The sequence below is a fragment of the Ilyonectria robusta genome, assembly GCF_021365365.1.
Source record: "Ilyonectria robusta strain PMI_751 chromosome Unknown BGZ61scaffold_9, whole genome shotgun sequence".
NCBI lineage: Eukaryota > Fungi > Ascomycota > Sordariomycetes > Hypocreales > Nectriaceae > Ilyonectria > Ilyonectria robusta.
Window position 1 is genome coordinate 189,016 of NW_025764443.1, and position 17,787 is coordinate 206,802.

General features: G+C 55.6%; 7 protein-coding genes across 7 annotated transcripts; 5 read left to right on the top strand and 2 right to left on the bottom strand.

Annotated features, from left to right (window-relative positions):
- Positions 1–261: 261 nt before the first annotated feature.
- On the top strand, positions 262–1,217 carry BGZ61DRAFT_477526 (uncharacterized protein; the record flags this gene model as incomplete). The annotated part of the gene is made up of 3 exons (XM_046248907.1): positions 262–295; positions 575–877; positions 958–1,217. The coding sequence occupies 3 exons, from the start codon at positions 262–264 to the stop codon at positions 1,215–1,217; spliced, it is 597 nt and encodes a 198-aa protein (XP_046104555.1).
- Positions 1,218–2,727: 1,510 nt separating this feature from the next.
- On the top strand, positions 2,728–4,195 carry BGZ61DRAFT_477527 (glycoside hydrolase family 72 protein; the record flags this gene model as incomplete). The annotated part of the gene is made up of 3 exons (XM_046248908.1): positions 2,728–2,842; positions 2,903–3,563; positions 3,622–4,195. 3 exons carry the CDS (start codon positions 2,728–2,730, stop codon positions 4,193–4,195), a joined length of 1,350 nt encoding a protein of 449 aa, XP_046104556.1.
- A 694-nt stretch (positions 4,196–4,889) lies between these two features.
- On the top strand, positions 4,890–5,818 carry BGZ61DRAFT_477528 (ClpP/crotonase-like domain-containing protein; the record flags this gene model as incomplete). Its single annotated transcript, XM_046248909.1, has 2 exons — positions 4,890–5,256; positions 5,325–5,818. The coding sequence occupies 2 exons, from the start codon at positions 4,890–4,892 to the stop codon at positions 5,816–5,818; spliced, it is 861 nt and encodes a 286-aa protein (XP_046104557.1).
- Positions 5,819–5,905: 87 nt separating this feature from the next.
- Positions 5,906–6,319, bottom strand: BGZ61DRAFT_532044 (TFIIH subunit TTDA/Tfb5; the record flags this gene model as incomplete). Its single annotated transcript, XM_046253813.1, has 3 exons — positions 5,906–5,953; positions 6,099–6,247; positions 6,301–6,319. 3 exons carry the CDS (start codon positions 6,317–6,319, stop codon positions 5,906–5,908), a joined length of 216 nt encoding a protein of 71 aa, XP_046104558.1.
- A 1,101-nt stretch (positions 6,320–7,420) lies between these two features.
- Positions 7,421–7,864, top strand: BGZ61DRAFT_477529 (uncharacterized protein; the record flags this gene model as incomplete). The annotated part of the gene is made up of 1 exon (XM_046248910.1): positions 7,421–7,864. The coding sequence occupies one exon, from the start codon at positions 7,421–7,423 to the stop codon at positions 7,862–7,864; it is 444 nt and encodes a 147-aa protein (XP_046104559.1).
- A 2,024-nt stretch (positions 7,865–9,888) lies between these two features.
- Positions 9,889–11,525, bottom strand: BGZ61DRAFT_477530 (uncharacterized protein; the record flags this gene model as incomplete). The annotated part of the gene is made up of 3 exons (XM_046248911.1): positions 9,889–10,340; positions 10,623–10,735; positions 11,200–11,525. 3 exons carry the CDS (start codon positions 11,523–11,525, stop codon positions 9,889–9,891), a joined length of 891 nt encoding a protein of 296 aa, XP_046104560.1.
- A 452-nt stretch (positions 11,526–11,977) lies between these two features.
- BGZ61DRAFT_477531 (uncharacterized protein) lies at positions 11,978–17,289 on the top strand (the record flags this gene model as incomplete). Its single annotated transcript, XM_046248912.1, has 3 exons — positions 11,978–15,475; positions 15,525–17,187; positions 17,237–17,289. 3 exons carry the CDS (start codon positions 11,978–11,980, stop codon positions 17,287–17,289), a joined length of 5,214 nt encoding a protein of 1,737 aa, XP_046104561.1.
- Between the last annotated feature and the right edge of the window lie 498 nt (positions 17,290–17,787).

Sequence of the window (17,787 nt, forward strand, 5' to 3'; positions counted from 1 at the left end):
TCAATTACTGGTAGTCGACACTGGCGCATGAGGCCCTGTGGGCAGGCTTGTTTCATCAGTGCTAATTCCTTGGCTAACTCGCTGGCAGATCTTAGTCCGGGGCCAAGCATTGCCAGCGCCAGGGAGGTGATGCAAGTTACAGGGGTGGGTGCTGATCATCGCGGCAATTGAAATTTCGCAGGCCAGGCTTTCTTTCGCCAGTGTCTCAGAAGCGATGGAGTGATGGCATTGTTCTGATGCTGATGGGTTTATCCCGAATCCATGTCTAGAGTCGGTGAACCATCAAGGACGCATAGTGAGTGTGATTGACAATGGTCCGAGGAGGCTGCTGGGGCACATGTGGCAAACCCCTGAATATCAAACCGTCCTAGTTGCTGAAGATCAGCTTGTTCGCCCTGTATGTGCAGCAGGACTTGTGGGCGAGCGTCGTGAGATGTCGCCTGTAACTCAAACATCGGTTGGGGCGCGGGATGCGACACTGTAAAGCTTGTTTACCACAGCTTCTCGGGGGTCGGAAGGTATTGTGTCGCCATCCTTGAACTACCTTAGGTAGGTAGCTGGTGATGACTGCTAGGGAATCTTGGCGGAGGCCGGCCCGCCAATCGCGGAACACTCGGTTTCGGTGTTTTAGGGAGTGCCCCCAGCTGGAACACCAAAGCCAAAGGCATTCATTGGCAAGGCATTGGCATTGGCAGCAGCGATAGCGACAGCGACAGCGGCAGCAGCATTAGTTATGGAGGGCGTGTGTCTGTGAATGGATGGTCCCAAGGGGTGACGACGCGCGGTGGGGCACACCTGTTCCAGAATCGAGCATCAATGGACGTCCCAATTTTGGATCCTTGGCGGGAGAGCGTTTGGATACGGGAGCTGGGCGTTGGTTCGTCCGCTGTGGTTCGGCGCGATTGCAATGCGCTTGGCGACTAGATTGGGGCTGAGCAGTCTGAGAAACAGTTGAAGTCTGTGATCCGCTCGCGTTTGAGGGAACGAGCGGCCGATTTGGATACGAGAAGGGGCGACGCGGAAATGTACCTTCTCGTCAAAGACGCATGGCGCTGGAACGGGGACGCACCGAATTACGAGGTACTCCGTACTTCGTGCCAACTGACGCAGGTACCGCAGGCCTCGGAATCCGACGGCGCACCAAAAGCGTGGGCTTGGAAAAGTTTTGGGTGGGAGTTACGAGAGGAGATGAGTGGGCTATGATGAGAGAGAGCTAGAATGAAGCAAACAAATGATCAGATATGGATGAGGACTCACTGTAACAAACTCACTGTAACAATCACGGGCAAAACGGTGGGTGCATCCTCACGCCCTCACATCCTGCGTCATCCAGCATTTGATGCTTTTTTTTTTCTTGGCCTTGTTGAATTTCAACCTGCCAAGCCTGCCATGATCTGTGTAGCCAAGACCTGGAAGCACGTAGCATCGTACTTGGACCCCGGTATCCTTCCTGTACCCTTGCTGGCTTGTGGGTGTGTGGGTGCATACCCCTGGCGGACAGCACCACCACGGTCCCCATTAGGACCCAGATGGTTGCATGATAGGCACGTCTACGGTCAGGTCTCTATCTGCCGTTCATCATGTCTTCTCCTGGAATAGGGCAGTACAGTACCGCACATCACATCACAGCATCTGCTCCGGAAATGCAGTGCATCCCGTCGTCATCTCGCCGGGCTATCTTGTGTTGTGTGGAGGAGGGGACGAGTGATGAGCGACGAGTGGCGGGTCGCGGTCCATTGCAGATGTCTCACACACATACACACAGACATACGAGGTTGGTCCGGGCGAGATGCGTGGCAGGCCGGTAGCCGGCTGACTGGATATGCTCCCATCCAAGCTGAGGCAGCGCCAGCGCGCGAATCGTCTCTCCACCAGGCACGGCTAAGATGAATGGACCGAACTCGCCCCACGCTTAATCACGGTTCCCCATTCATTTGTCTCCATCGTGTGCCTCCCCCGGAAGCCCAAGCCGCCTCTAACTGCTTGACAGCGATCATGGTTGTCTGTCGGCTCTCGTCTCGCTCTCCCGATTTAGTACATGGGCACCCACCGTGACGTGAGCCGAGAAACTGCTCGCGCCAGAACTTCCGGGACCCAGACAATAGACGTGGACGTAGCAGCATCCGGATTCCGTGTAGAAGACGAAAACAAGGATCCCGGTGTTCTTAATCCATCCCTTGGTCCTTGGTCCTTGGTCGGCCCTGGCGCCCTGGCTGCACCTCCATGCAAGAGTGCTCCAGTGATGGCTCCATGCACTGGAACCACCGTTGCCACCACTCTCCCTCGCCTTCAATATGTACCTACCTGCTGGCGGGTAGGTAGCTCCCTCCCTGACACACGCCCGTAGACACCACCACACACACACCACCCACACACTCTCTCCTGTCCCTTTTTAAAAAGCCATTCCAGTTCCACTCGTTCCCTCCTCTCCCATCACTCCCTCCCTCCCTTCCTCCCCATTCTTGTCTCATTCCACCCGTTGGCTCGGTGCGTCCTTCTTGCCCGGCAACTTCTTTCTTCGTTGCACCTATCCAACTCTCTCGTTGTTGGATTTTCTTTTTAAGTCGACTGTAATTCGCCTTCCTCACAGAATCCTCTCGTTACTCGGCCCACTCGGATCGCGTCTTTCTCAACGACACGACCACCACAACACCAACTGTATCACACTTCTTGGACCCATTGACTCAATCCACTCTCTGTGAAGCAAGCTCAACAAATTGATTCACCATGAAGACCGCTGTCCTCCTCTCCGTCCTTGCGGCTCTGGCCTCCGCTACCCCCACTGTCAAGCAACCCCCCAGCAAGCGCAGCGACCTCACAGCTGTCACAGTCTCGGGCAATGGTGAGCTCTCTATGCGAATCGCATGGTCAAGTCTCTCCCCAAGGTGCTAACATACCCAAGCTTTCTGGCAGGGTAAAACACGCTTTTACCTCCGTGGTATCGACTACCAGCCTGGCGGTGCTGCGGCCAACACTGACCCTCTGGCCGACACTACCGTCTGCGAGCGCGATATTGCCAAGTTCAAGGATCTTGGCGTCAATGTCATCCGTGTCTATGCCGTCGACAATAGTGCTAACCACGACAAGTGCATGTCTGCGCTCAACGATGCCGGCATCTACCTGGTTCTCGACGTCAACAACCCAGCCTACTCCATTAACCGAGCCGATCCTGGCCCTTCATACAACACTGCCTATCTCCAAAGCGTCTTCGCCACCGTCGAGATGTTCGCACAGTACAAGAACACTCTTGCCTTCTTCTCGGGCAATGAGGTCATCAACGACGAGGCAGATACCGACAAGTCCGCTCCTTATGTCAAGGCCGTCACCCGTGACATGAAGAACTACATGAAGGAGCGTGGTCTTCGCGCCGTTCCCGTTGGCTACTCGGCTGCGGATGTTTCGTCCAACCGAAAGCAGACCGCTGACTACATGAACTGTGGTTCTGATGATCTGCGATCTGACTTCTTTGCCTTTAACGACTACTCGTGGTGCAACAGTGACTTCCAGACCTCCGGCTGGGATGCCAAGGTCAAGAACTTCACGGACTATGGCCTCCCCATCTTGTGAGTCTTTCGACATGTCTTTGTATCATAGGTATGCAGGTTGCTAACCAACTCATAGCCTCTCTGAATATGGCTGTATCAAGAACCGCCCTCGCAAGTTCGACGAGGTTAGCGCCATGATGAGCACCGACATGAGCGGCGTCTACTCTGGTGGCTTGCTCTACGAGTACTCCATCGAGGAGAACGACTACGGCATCGTCAGCATTGGTAAAGACGACAAGGTGACCACCATCTCGGAGTACAACCTCTTCAAGACCGCCCTCTCCGAGAACGCTGCTCCCACTGGTGATGGTGGTGCCGCCTCCACCACTCACAGCCAGGCTTGCCCCACCTCCGCTTCTGACTGGCAGGTCAATCCAAGCTTGGTCCCTGAGATGCCCTCCGCGGCCCAGAAGTACATGACAAAGGGCGCTGGCGACGGCCCCGGTCTCAAGGGTGATGGCTCCCAGGACAAGGCCGACAGCGGCACCGCCACTGCTAGTGTTGATGCCGGAACCACTGGCGGTTCCTCGTCGTCCTCGGAAACCAGTGACAGTGCTGCTCCTACCATGATGGCCCCCATGGATCTGGCTCCCATCTGCGTTACTGGCGCCGCCATCATCTTCACCCTGTTTGGCGCCCTCCTCCTCTAAAAAGAACGATTCCGTATTATGGGGTGTCGGAGGGCCGCTGCCACTGTGATAGCTAGCCTCTTTAATGACAAGCAAAACAAGCTGATGGATGTACTCGCTGGATTTGATGCGCTGGACACGTCTGATTCGTCTTTTTTCATGGGAACAATTGGCGTCCAGCCTAGGAAGGGCGGACTGCTCGGAATGATTATAATTTAGTCTAGGCGGAGAACCGCCTCTGTTTTATATGCGTCGTCGCTTGAGAGTACAAATAGACTTTCTTCTTCTGTTATTAAAACATGGCCTCGTCACACGTGAATCGGGGTTTTTGCACATTACGTTGGTGACTCAGCGATTCCCTACCGTCGACGAGAGTGTGAGATTTGTTAAGACAACCGATTTGCATTTATTTCTTGGTGTTGGAAACGACCCGAGGCGAGTTGACACGACATGACTGCTAACAACCTAACACGTGTGGGGGGCTAAACTCCGAGTCAACCAGGGTTCTTTTTGAATTGACGAACCGAACCTCGGCATCTCCAACATTGCTGACTTACATCCCCGCGTCGCGAGAGCGCCTCCCTTCTACATACAACCACCCCATTCACATTACTTCACAACCTGGATTTATTTACCGTCGTCGTAGTACCCCGACTTCTCAACAAGACCTTTTATAGAGTAATTTTCTTCGTGCGCGTACCACTCGCCTCCCATCATGTCAACAGCCACCCCACTGCCGGCCTACGCCGCATACGAGCACTTCGTCATCAGCTCGCCCGCGCCGTTCGTCGCGCACGTCGAGATCAACCGCCCACACAAGCTCAACGCCTTCTCGCGGCCAATGTGGCTTGAGTTTGGACGCATCTTTACGCAGCTGAGCGCCGATGAAGATGTGCGCGTTGTGGTGCTGAGCGGTGCGGGCGACAGGGCATTTACCTCGGGACTGGACGTGCAGGCTGCGGCAGAGGACGGTGCGCTCACGCCTGCAGAGGGGGAGGATGTGGCAAAGAAGGCAAAGAGCATGAGAAGCCATATCGAAGAGTTTCAAGATTGCATTGGTGCGGCCGAGAAGTGTGAGAAGCGTAAGTTACACGTCAACTAAACGACGAAAAATGATGGCTTGCTAATCTGTCTTTTCTTACGTCTACAGCTGTCATCTGCGTCCTTCATGGCATCGCTATTGGCCTTGCCATAGATATTTCCTGCTGCGCCGACATCCGTATTTGCGCATCCAACACCCGCTTCGCTGTCAAGGAGGTAGACATCGGCTTGGCGGCTGACATTGGCACCCTCGCAAGACTGCCCAAGATTGTCGGGTCGATGTCGTGGGTCAAGGACGTGTGTCTCAGTGCGCGAGACTTCTCGGCCCAAGAAGCGGTGGCGGTTGGTTTCGTGAGCCAGGTGCATGGGACCAAGGAGCAGGCTGTGCAGGCGGCCGTGGCTATGGCGGCCGCCTTGGGCGAGAAAAGCCCCGTTGCGGTGCAAGGAACCAAGGAACTGCTCAACTACGGGCGGGATCATGATGTGCCGGAGAGCTTGAAGTACACGAGGGTGTGGAATGCGGCGGCCTTGCAGGGCAAGGACTTTCCACAGGCCATCATGAGTGGCCTTAAGAAGACTAAGCCACGATTTGAGAAGCTGTAGGGGGCGAAAGTCGAGCATTGGACTGGTCGTCTTGGCAAACTTGGGAGAGAGCTTGGCGCGCGGATGTTGGTTGGCAACATGATCTGTCTACTCGGACCCAGACTCTTCCTCTGGGGGCAGGTTTTCCTTGAGGCGCTGTGGATTTGTAAGAACAAGGCAAAGACAAGGTAGAGAACACAATACAAAGGGAGACCTTTATGTGAAAATGGAGAATTATGGTGAATAATTGATCAAGGAGCGGGATTGGTATCCGGGATGATAATTTTGTGGGCATACGTACATCCTCGAGCTTCGACTTCAGTAAGGCAACCATGTTCTCTTTGACGACGACCCGTTCATCGTCGAGGTCTTCAATGATGAAGTCGTGGCTGGTACTGTCGATGTTGACGATGATGGACTTGATCGAGGGATCGCATTCGATCAGAACGCCTATGAACGGTGAGTTGGAGGGCTGCCAAGGCGAATTGGTTGGGGCAACAAACCTCGGATTGCGCGAGGCATGGCGGGTGGCTGTTTGCGTGCGTTTAAAGATGTTGGGGGAGTTGCGAGCCTGTGCCAGGAGAAGCTTTGGTCTAAGGTCGGCAGCCCTATGACGGCGAGAAGTTTCGCTCGCGTGCCTGGAGAGACGATTTGCTGGGGAGAGTTCAATCTGGAACTCGGTGCAGTGAAGCTCCGATAAGTTCGCCGTGGGACCCGGCCAAAGCTCGGGCCCACTCACCCCAAGAAAGCATGTGGAATCACATTCCGGAAGGGTGAGGCTGGTAAGGCGCTTGAGACCCCAGCGAGCGCCTGCGCCTCAGGCCAAGCCACTACATTTTGACCATTGGATTGTCATCCGTCCCTGATCCGCTCCAAGGCATCGTTGTACGAGATCGTCCATCAGCAGTGCTCTGTTTACGCGTGTCAAATTGCTTGTCCCAAACCTAAAGATGCGCAGTGGAGAAGATCGACGGGAACTCGAAGAAACATGTTCAACACGAGCACCACATCAACTACCTAGGTCCAGATGCATCCGCTGGATCACGAGAGCATAGAATGATTGCAAGACGTAACCACCACACCACTCTACCACTGCTCGCTCGCACTGCTCGCTCGCTCACTCGTTCAACTCAAAAACACAACCCCGCTAAATAGGTAGCTGCCGGACACCCGGGTTGTATTTCAAATAGTCTAGGTCCATTTGCGGGCTGTCAACCGCCAACGTCGTCACACACCTAACCAAGCCACAGGCGATGAAGTCACCGACGGCTAGCCCGGGATTCGGGAGGCAGTACATTGCAAGAGTACAAAGGCCTCCCCGCCCGCCCAGTTGACGTAGATGACGCAGACCAAAGAAACTCTTTTGCCATTTACTTGCCCATTCTTCAAGGACATCGCTCCTTGTGTAGTGCAGTAACAAGGGCTCAGATAAAGCCGGTGCTGCTCGATAACTGCTCATCCTGAACTTGCAATTTTCACATCACGAGCCTATTTATTATCTACGACCAAACTGCCTAGTACACCAACTTCCCCTCCAGTGTCTACTCTTGGCACCGTTGAGAACACCAATTGACTTGGCACCGAGATCTGCGTGCCCATCACCCACGCTCCCAACTTACCAAGATGTCGACACTTCCGTCAGAAACCAGCACTTCCGACAATAATAATGACTTCGGATCCCTTAGCAACCAGCCTTTTGCCTGGGTGCTTATCCCGCTTGTCATTTTCGTATTAATCGGCATCGTCACCACCATCTATCAGGTCCGTCGGCGGCGTCGCCGCCGCGCTCTCCAGCAATGGCCTGGTGGAAGTACCCTGACGGCGGGTGGGCGTGTTGACGCCGCCAGGCCGCGAGAGAACCGGCGTAGATTGGGGTTTGGCACAACTCGCTCGGAGGAAGGCTTGAATGAGCTGGGTGAAGCGCCGCCGCCGTATGCTGGAAAGAAGGACGGCCAACAGGACGACGGGACGGAGCTGCGGGACTTGGAAGCCGGGGAGGCTAGCCCGCCGGAATATCCTGCGGAGCCTGTACCGGCGGTGACGACGGAGACCCGGAGATCTGTCTGACTCCGGCCGCACAATTGAGAGATGGAAATACCCGTTCTGCAGATGGAGTCTATGGGTAGCCTTTTCTACAGCTTTCTTGCGAGGCGTTGGGATGGGGATTGCTACTAATTTGGCAATGGAAAGTTCGGCGGTTCGGGTCCTGCCTGATAAGCTGTGTAGGAACATGTGTAAGATGGGTTGGCCCGGAAATACAGGACTCGGCCGGTAACGATTACGAAGACTTTCATTTAATATCACTATACTATTACCTTGACTTGAGTCCGTTCTGTCGACATGTGTGAGTGGCTGCTGCCCCGTTATTCACAGTTCAGCGTGAGCGAGCAGCCGTGCTGCCGATACGTTGTGGTTTCAGTTGAGCGTCACATACACACCACCGCGCAGCATAGTGATAGGCGTGATTGGGGCAGGCTCCCCCGACAATCGACTGTTGCTCCTCACGAGGACATCGGTGCGAGGAGTTGTACAGTTGACTCGTACGTCCGGGTACTGCAGAAACACGTCGGGCAGCTGCATTAGGCCGACATGGTGTCACTTCAGCCGACTCAGTTGCGTCCCGTGGATCTTGAGAATGACAAATGTTTCAAGAACATTGATGATGGCGCAGACATATTGGACAAGAACATAGGCGGTCAACCGGATCGCCCCGGTGACAAACACTAGTCGTGGGTCGCTTCACAGGCTGCGGCGGTTCCTAGCCAGAGAGCAGGGACGCGAATGTACGTTCATCCTTCACAAGGATTCTGGGGGCGGATGCGGTCCATATTTGCATGTGTGAGAATGTGTTGGTTGCAGGACTCGCAGCAGCAGCGCAACCCAGGGGAGCGGTGTGTTTCAAAGCAGCCAGGTTTGCGTGAGACACGGCCTGGACTGACGCCCACATTGCCTCCTCCTGCTCCAAGCCTTAGTCTCGGAGCAGACGTGGGAACAGGCTCAGCAGAGTTGCTGGACATTTTCGCGAGCTCACGGCCACTACCTAGGGTGGCCCATGTCATCCTGTGTGTCTTGCATGATGCGATGGAGTCTCGGTCTAGAGGAGGATCCATCTGGAGGCGTTGCGCTCTGTGCGTGGATGCTGGGCGTCGTCCCGCATTGGCTCAATGAGCTGCTGCAAAGGCAATCATTGGGGCGATGCAGCAGTCAGGAGGCCTGGAATTTTCGAATGGAAGACCAATTAATTAAGCAGTGGCGATAAGCGGGGATGAGATGGGGAATGGGGGAATTAATGAGAGGTTGGCAGACGACAGTTTCAATAGTGGGATAATATGTGGCTTCCATTATGGATAATTGAGACTCCATAAACTACCTCGGTTTATCCTTTCAAGAATGCGAAAAAAAAAAAATTGGATTAATTGAAATTAAAATGGAAGCGGAGCAGCACAGATTGCGTTGCTAAACTCCCGAGGACCGGCGCGGCCGGAGACGGGAAACGGGAAACGGGAGAGGCATTTGTGTTTTGTTAGTTTCTGTTAGTGAGGTGGTGATTAGGAGGGAATGCGAGACTAGGGTCTACGCCGAGTGCTGGGTTCTGTTTTTGGGCATTGGAAAGTCGAGTGTTTGCGAGGACTGGGTACGGATAATGGGACTTTGGTGGGAGAGAAAGACATCTGGCATGCGGATGCTCCTCAACTTGTCTTTGCTTCACCGTGGACGTAGCGGATTCAGCCCTACCGTTCGGTCAGGTTCAGTCTGAGACTGGAGTGTCTCGAACCGGGGGGAGGGGCCTCGAGGTTATGCCTCGCTGCATCTCATCATCTCATGGCACGGAATCGTCTTGTATCACATCGCGATCGGCGACAGAGCAAGGACCCAGGGGGTTGCTGTACCACTTAGATCACCTAACATTGCTTCTGTCATAGATTGCGAGCGCAATCACGCTGAGGCTGTATATTACTTTTTCCCTTGCCGAGCAGGCCAAGCCAGAGTGACGTGAGCTGATATCGTCTCGTCTCCCAACCCGGCATGCCAACCACGGCATGCGAGAGGCCGCCATCACGTTCTGAGCCAATCCGGGGCCGTGGCGTGGGCTACGGCGGTCGGTAACTCGAGTTACTGACAGCTCCTCTCTCGTGGGAGAACGTGAGTGAGTCGGGGAGGTTGGGGGCGTCATGGCGAACCTGGGGGAACCCTGGAAGGACGAAGGCGGAATAGAGAGCCTGGCACGGAGCATGACAGCCGCTCTTGGGTCCATGGCCCTGACCGTACCTGAAGTTCCTGAAGGGGTGCCCCGTCAACCAGCCCGACGCCGCCGTGGGACGACGGGGCACGACAGGCCCGGAGGCACGGAGCTGAGGACCAGAGATCGAGCCATGGCTCAATATCCACGGCCTGTTCATTTTTCGTCTAGCAGCGCGACGCGCCCGCTCAAACCCCGGTGTGATTGAGATTGAGCCCTGCTTGACGAAATGCTTGGTAGCCGGCTCGCCAGCAGAGCAGAGCAGAGCACGGCTAGACAGCGTGGGAAGCGCCAGGGGTGCAGCTGTGCAGATGTGCAGATGTGCACAATGGCAAAATAGAGAGGAGGTTGGCTCTAATGACTATCGCCGTCACCGTCATCACCACCATGGCAACGGCGACGGGCTGACTCGCTCGCTCACTCGCTGGAGAAGTTGAAATTCTGTCGAATGGGGCGCGACAGAATGCAGCAGCCCACCAAGCGCTCCGTAAGTAGGTACCTAGACAGCTCTGAGCTCTCAGCGTGCACTCACCCACTCACCCACTCACCTACTCACCTCCTCCTTCACTCTCCTCACTCACTCACTCACTGCTTGCATCGCATCGCATCGCTTCTCATCGTGCATGTTTCTCGTGTCTTTCGTCTCTCCCCACGCGCACCCATTGGCAACGCTGGCCAGCGAGTGGGACCCTAGTGCCCTTGTGCCCTGGAGCCCTGGTCCGTCTTAGCACACCCGCCCAGCGGACCCCGGCCCCCGGGCGCTATTGGGCCACCTGCCGGCAGCGCCAACTCATCACCCCCAGAGCCCAAGCAAATCCCAGCCGCTTCTGTGGACAATAACAAAGCGTCTTAAGCCGATTGTCGTCCGGCCGGCGCTGCGTGCTCCACCACCAGCCTCTGGCCTTCCCGTCCCCATCTTTTTTTGCTCGCCTCATCCTCGTCGCCTCCTCGGTTTGGGGATAGCACGAAGTAGAGTTGGAAAAAATCGAGCGAGTGGGTGGTAAAGAGCCGGACAAGAAAAAAGAAGAAGGCCGGGTTCATCCTACGTCCCACGTTGGGACAGGCCAAGAACCGACAATCCTCGCCGGCTACCGCTGCCTTGTACGTGCAGTGCATCGTGCGTACATGACAGTACGGCCACTTTTTCATTAAAACCACGCACATCCATTCTGCAGGTGTTCCCAGTTCCTCGTCCCCCCTCCCCGTCCTCGGTCTCGGCGCCGTTCGTTCGTTGCGCTGTGCTGCGCTGTTCTTTTCGGGCTTGCGCTGGTGATTGGCATTGGGCTGTTTGGGCTTGCACTGGCTTGCTTGGGTGTGTGCGTGGACTTGTTGCGGCTCGCTCCCGTCTCTCCACCATCTGGGCTTGGGCTGGTTGCTGCGGTTGCGCTGTTGGCCCGCCCGCTCCCCCCGGTCAAATCGGTACTGACAGCTGAGCGCACCACCACCACAAACCACCACGCCGCTTCTCCCCTCCTCCCAATTCTGCATCTCTCCGGGCTCCAACGGTAAGGCCAATGTGTTTGTCAACCCGCCGGGCAAACTAGATTTTGCACGCTTTTTTGGTTCTTCCGCTGCTTGTATTGTGTAAGTTGTTCTCCTTGCGGCAGTTCGATCCTTTGGCCTGGCGCCATTGGCCTGGCTCGTTGGGTCTTCCCGTCGGCGTCCTCGTTCTCGTTGGTGCGTGGCCCAGCAGGTAACGCTGACTATTCTTGTCCCAGGCTTTTATTCTGCGTGCGCATGCTCTTGCTTCCTCGATCCCGCATGTCTTGACATCACGCCTTAATAAATCTCCCTCTTTCTCTCCAACACCACACCGTCTTCGTGGTTCGACAACATCGCCATCTCCACAGGTCGCACGCCGGGGAAGAAGCGAAGAAGAGGGCTTTCTCCGAATTTTCCACCTACCTCGCCCATCCTTCCCGACGGCTCATCACACCACAATGGGCATCGACTCCAGGAAAGCACCCCCTCTTCCCGCCCCAACCGAAACCGAAACAAACAACACCACCCCGACCGAACTGACGGCGGATGTGTTCAAGCCCAGTGACGAGAAATCGTCCTACTCCATCCCCGAAGACGGAACTCCCGTCACCATCGCCACCCGCGGCCACAAGGCCAACAAGTCCCAGACCTCGCTGCTCATCGAGTACTTCGAAGGCGGCAAGCAGTCCTCCAGCTCTACTGGCGAGCGTCGACCCAGCGTACGGGTCCGCCTAACGCCATCCAAGAAGAGCAGAGGAGATCATATCCAACTCACAGAGACCAAGGGATCCCGCCAGGCATCTCTAACTCGCCGGATACCCCTGACTCTGGCCACCGAGCTCGAGTATCTCGACGGCGAGGACGGAAACAGCATCTCATCGTACGCCTCGGCTACTGAAGAATCGAATGTTTCTAGAAATCCCATCGACATTGAGATTGACCACAGCCACCGGAGACGCCGACCTGCTAGTCCTCTGATCCCCTCGGAGTCCTACCAAGTAAACGCCTCAGAAATCTCTGCCATACCAACCGACAGCTTTCTCGACGGCACTGGCGGTGGTTCTACTGAGCTCAAGAACAGCTTCAACCAGTCCAAAGGAGAAGATCTAGCCGTCGCTGCTGGCACCGGTGCACTGGCAGCCGTCGCCATGGACGAAACGAGGAGCCACAAGAGTCGAAATCGGGAGCGAGTAAAAATCGCCGAAAAATCAAAGGAAAAGTCTGACCGAAAACGTCGACCAAAGAGTAGAACGAGCAGTGTCAGCGAGCGGACGGCCGATGATCTTAAATCCCCACGGGCTCGTCGTTCCAGTCGAAGTCATCAGGAATCCACTGTGTCAGCCGCTGACTCAAGTGTGATATCTAATATGACCCCGAGCCATCGCTCCGTCGACACGCATTCCACACGCTCAGGTGTCTCCAAGTCATCCATCAACAACCCCAAACTGCTTGAGACAGTTGAAGACGCCATCCGAAGATTAATCCTACCAGAGCTTAGTGCCCTGAAGCGGGAACAGAGCAAGCGCGAAACCCGACGGGGCTCCTTTACCTCCACGGCAACCTCCCTATCAAGGGAGGAAGCGACCCCAGACCGCCGGCGGTCCTCAGGTCAACGCAGTGATCAGAAGGATAGACGCAACAGGGAGGCTCGTCACGACTATGGCGACAGCTCACTGCATAGCATCAGCCGCGAGTCGCTTGATGATGGCTATCAATATGACAACGACATTGTCACACCTAAACGCAGTGGCGATTTGCTCAAGGCTGCTACTGCTACTGCGGCTACGAGCAAGGGCCTATCACTTCTCGACGATAAATCCCAGTCTGAGGACCGCAAGCATAGAGAGCGACGACGTCGCAGGGCTGAATCTTCCCGGAGCCGAAGTGTTGGACGAGACCGGTACGCAGAAGAATACGACGACGACCACCTGGTAGTTCCTGCGCCGCCGATGCCCTTGCAGAGCGAAATCAACGCATCCGAATTGACACGAACATCTATCCTCTCCGCCAACACCGACAGACCACACTCTGCTACCGAGGAGCTTACCCCCGTTCACAATGTCGCCCGCGGTCCGGTCTCCGCTACCTCCACACCCACACCCTCCAATGAGCTCGACAACACACTACTCACGCAGCATGCCAATGTCTCACATGGCGACCTCACAGCGCTACCTCGTGGCCAAAGGGAATACGAAGAGTATGAGACTGATGAATTTGGACACAAAGTTGAGGACATCCATTATGACGACGAGGATCCCCACGACGTTTCTGACAATGGCGACTATCCTGAGAATGGATACGACAATTCTTACTTTGCCACTCAGGATGTGCCTCCTCCCCTAAAGTATGTTCCGTACCAGGCGGGTGCCCGTGGATTGAGTCCTATTCCTAGTGTGTCCGGCTACACAGACGGCGCAAGTGAACATCAACCACGCAACTCTCGCAGCATGCACTCTACAAGCGACGCGTACTCTGCACTAGAGAGGAGGTCTCCAGAGCACCCTCGTAACAGCCGATCAATAAACTCGCTCAACTCTCTGCGAGCTAGGGAACTCGATCAGATGTCCCCCAGGAGTTCCGGTGTCGATTACCGGAACACAACTTACACCGATGATAGTGAACTTGATCGAGTCACATCTGGACAGGCTGTGCGAGGCATTGGTGCCAACCCTAATATCATCCATCCCCCTCTGGGAGTTGAATCTGCCGTGGCATCTCTAATCGACGGCTCAATGCTTGAGCAGTCCGTTCTCACCACTGGCTCCGGCTATGATTATGGCGGTGCTAGGGACTCGAACCTATCTTACGATGATCAATCGAGGACTTATAGCAGCCGCGGCATGAGCCCCGAGAAGCAATTCACGGATGCCAGCCGCGGGGTCGAGACTGAGAGACATGCCACCCCTAACTCCAGATCTCACAAGCCATCACAAGAATTCACCGAATACGAGATTGATGAGCATGGACGAAAAGTGCCTCGTACCAAGTCTCCCACCGCTTCAGAAGTGGCCATCACTGCTGGTGCCGTTGGCGCCGCCGCCGCCGCCTTGAAGGCTGCACAGGGCAAGAAGCAGGCTCCTGTTGAAGAGGAGATGATCGATGAGGATTACCAGCCTGTCGGTGTCTTCCGAAACAAGTCGTTCAAGGAGCGCACGCTGGAGGGCCACGAGCCTCGCAACACCCCAACACACAGCATCGACCGACTTGATTACGACGAACCACCGAAGATGAGCGCGAGTTTCATGCCGGGCTTCCATGACCCCATGCCAGAGATCGGATATGTCGATGATGATGCCCAGACCAACCCTTCCATCATCGATCACCGCCTTGACGGCGAGCCTGGCGACGAGGAGATGTCCGGCCGAGCAACCCCCACTCAGCAATCTGTTCGAGGATATCAGCACGACGAGGTCCACAGCCAGGCTAGTGGAGCCGGTGGCCGAGGCCTCAACCCAGCTGAAGTGGGTGCCTTGGGTGCTGCTGCTGGCTTGGCTGCCGCTCACACCCATAGCCGTGAGCCCAGTCACGACGCTGATGAGTGGCAGCGGTCGTCTGACGACCAAAAGAGAGACACCCTGGTTACTAACCCCTTCGAGGATGCCAGCCCTATCGCCAACCCGGCTCTAAACGAGGGCCTTCTCGGAGCTCGTGGACTCAACTCTTCCTACGGTGCTCCGTATCACTCAGGAAGTCCTGGCTTCACCCAGAAATACGACGAGGGTTACATGTCTAACGGCCCCAACCGTACGCCGGATGCTGACCCAAAGAATGACACCCTCGACCTTGGTGCTACTCTTGTCGCACCCGCTGGCGATGATCCCTTCTATGTCCCCAAGGACCATGTTCGCCACCTGAGCGGCATGTCCCAAGGCATGGCTTCGCCCTTCTACGATGCAGCTACTGGCCAAGGCATTGAGCGTATCGAAAATAGGGACATCGTCGCTCTCATGCAGCATGTGAGTACTAAATGGCTGTTCGCAAAATACACTGACTAACAAATTATAGCTTATGGTTCGCGATGCCCAACGTAGTGCCCGTGATACTGAGATCGTCGCCCTCCTCATGAATGCTGCCCTTGAGATGCGCAACTCTTTCCGGGAGATGAAGGACCTCATCCAGGACACAGGGGACGACGTCATTTTCTCCAACGCTGAGAACACCGAGAAGCTTCAGAAGGCTATCAACGGCCCGCGTCCTTACCCTGGCACTGGAGCTCGGTCGATCCAGAGTGCATCCCAGGTGGATACTTTGAACGACGCCGCTGCCAAGAAGAAGAACCTTTGGAAGCGAGCGTTGCAAGGCCTTAGCGCTAAGGGAACGAGTGATCTCAGCCGCATCGAGGATATGCTCATGCAGCTCCTCGGTGAGGTTGATGTTCTGAAGACCCAGACTGCCCCCCCGCCGGTCTCGACAAGTGGAGGCAGGGCCTCATCTTTCGAAAACCTCCAGCCCGAGGGCCAATATGAAAATGACCGTGGTTACGAGCCTGAGGGTACCTCGACTATTAGCCATGGCAGCCAATCAGGCCACCTGTCTCTCTCGCAGTCGCGATCGAAACTGCGAGATGAGCGCAAGTTCTCTGACCACCGTATCAGCACTGTTCAGGAGCATGCGGAGGAGTACCAATACGACCATCCGAGCCCCGTCACTGAACGAGCAGACCCCAACTTGTTGACCCCTACCCGGTCAGTAGGTAACCTTCAGCGCGGCAACTCTGTTCCCCTGGACACCCCTCCTCAACCTTCCGCATCAAACCAACATCCCATGAGCGCAGAGAACACGCCACGAACAGGCAAGAAGCACAAGGCAAGTGGCTCTTCCGGCTGGCTCCCCAAGATCTCTAGGTGGTCGGGGACCACTGCCTCCAGCGTTGGCAAGGCTTTCCGCGGAAGTGGCAAGAAGGAGTCCAAGTACGAAGATTACGCTCCTTCTCGCTCTGGTTCTAGCCTGGCCTCGTATAACGAGGAGGACGATTACCATCATGAGCAGCACAACCAGCGTAACCAGCATCACCAACAGAACCCCTATGACGAGGACAAATTACATACGGGATTCTCTGAGCAGGAGCTCGCAGGTACCGCTGCCGAGTCCAACCTGGACGCGACTGTTGCCCAGCGAGATAGCAACTTTACTCCTGATGAGGCACCTAAGTACAAGGTTCATCGCAATTCATTGAACCTTCAGCACCCCCAGCCCCGACCAGGCCAGACAGAGCGATTCCGAAATGCCCTGGAGTACTCGGCACAGGAGTACGACATTCCCATGACGCCTAGGTCGGCTGATTGGGCAGGATCTGCAACCAGCGTGAACAGACTCCCCCCAAACACCAACCGATACAGCACCGCGTCATCGGCTGGAGCGCGTGAGCCAGAGTACTGGGGCTCATCCCCAACGGGCCCTCCACGACCCCCCAAGGAGCCCGTGGACAATTCCGGTACGCGAACGCCGCCCAGGAGCCGCATCTCGAAGCTCGCCAAGGGCAGCCCGCTTCAACACCAGAGCGATGAGAGTGGCTATCCCACCCATCAAAGCGCCAGCCCCAAGCCAGAAAACCGTAACCTGAACGCTGCTCTGGGCATGCCTACCCGACGACCCAGTGGCCCAAGGGCAATGACCCCAAAGAGCCCTGACGAAGAGACTGCAAGGGAAGAGCGAAGACGCAAGAGAGGTATGTGATGTTGGTGTCTCCCACTACGCACACTCACTAACTTGAACAGATACATTTGGCACCATCGCCAGCGCCCAAACGGACGACACGGACACTTTTTAGGGACGGGTCCGCGACGCTTAAGGATGCTTACGAGTGTATCGTGGCCTGACGTAGGACGCAACAAGATCCTCGGGCCTTTTTGGAACTCGGCCTATCCATTGATGGGATGGCCGGGTATAATATGCGTGTGATCTTGGGAGGACGGAAGACCTATTGGACGAACGGCTTTTCCAACATTGAAAAACGAGCCTATAGACTGCAACAACACTACAACGAAGTTGGCCAGGCCAGTGGCGAGGCAACTTGCTAAAGAAAAATAATAAAAAGATCGGAATGGGGGACAGGGGATGATGGATACCCCAACAAAAATAGGAAGATATCATTGTGGAGGACCGCTTGCACATGAAGGGTTTGTTTCATTTCTTGACGACGACATGACATGGCTATCTGGTTTCAGAGCGGTGCGTCACATTGGACAGGTATTTGGTTGGATTCATGAACGGGGGAGTGGGAAACAAAGGCCCACACTGGAGAGCGTCGTGGAGTTTATCGCTCAGG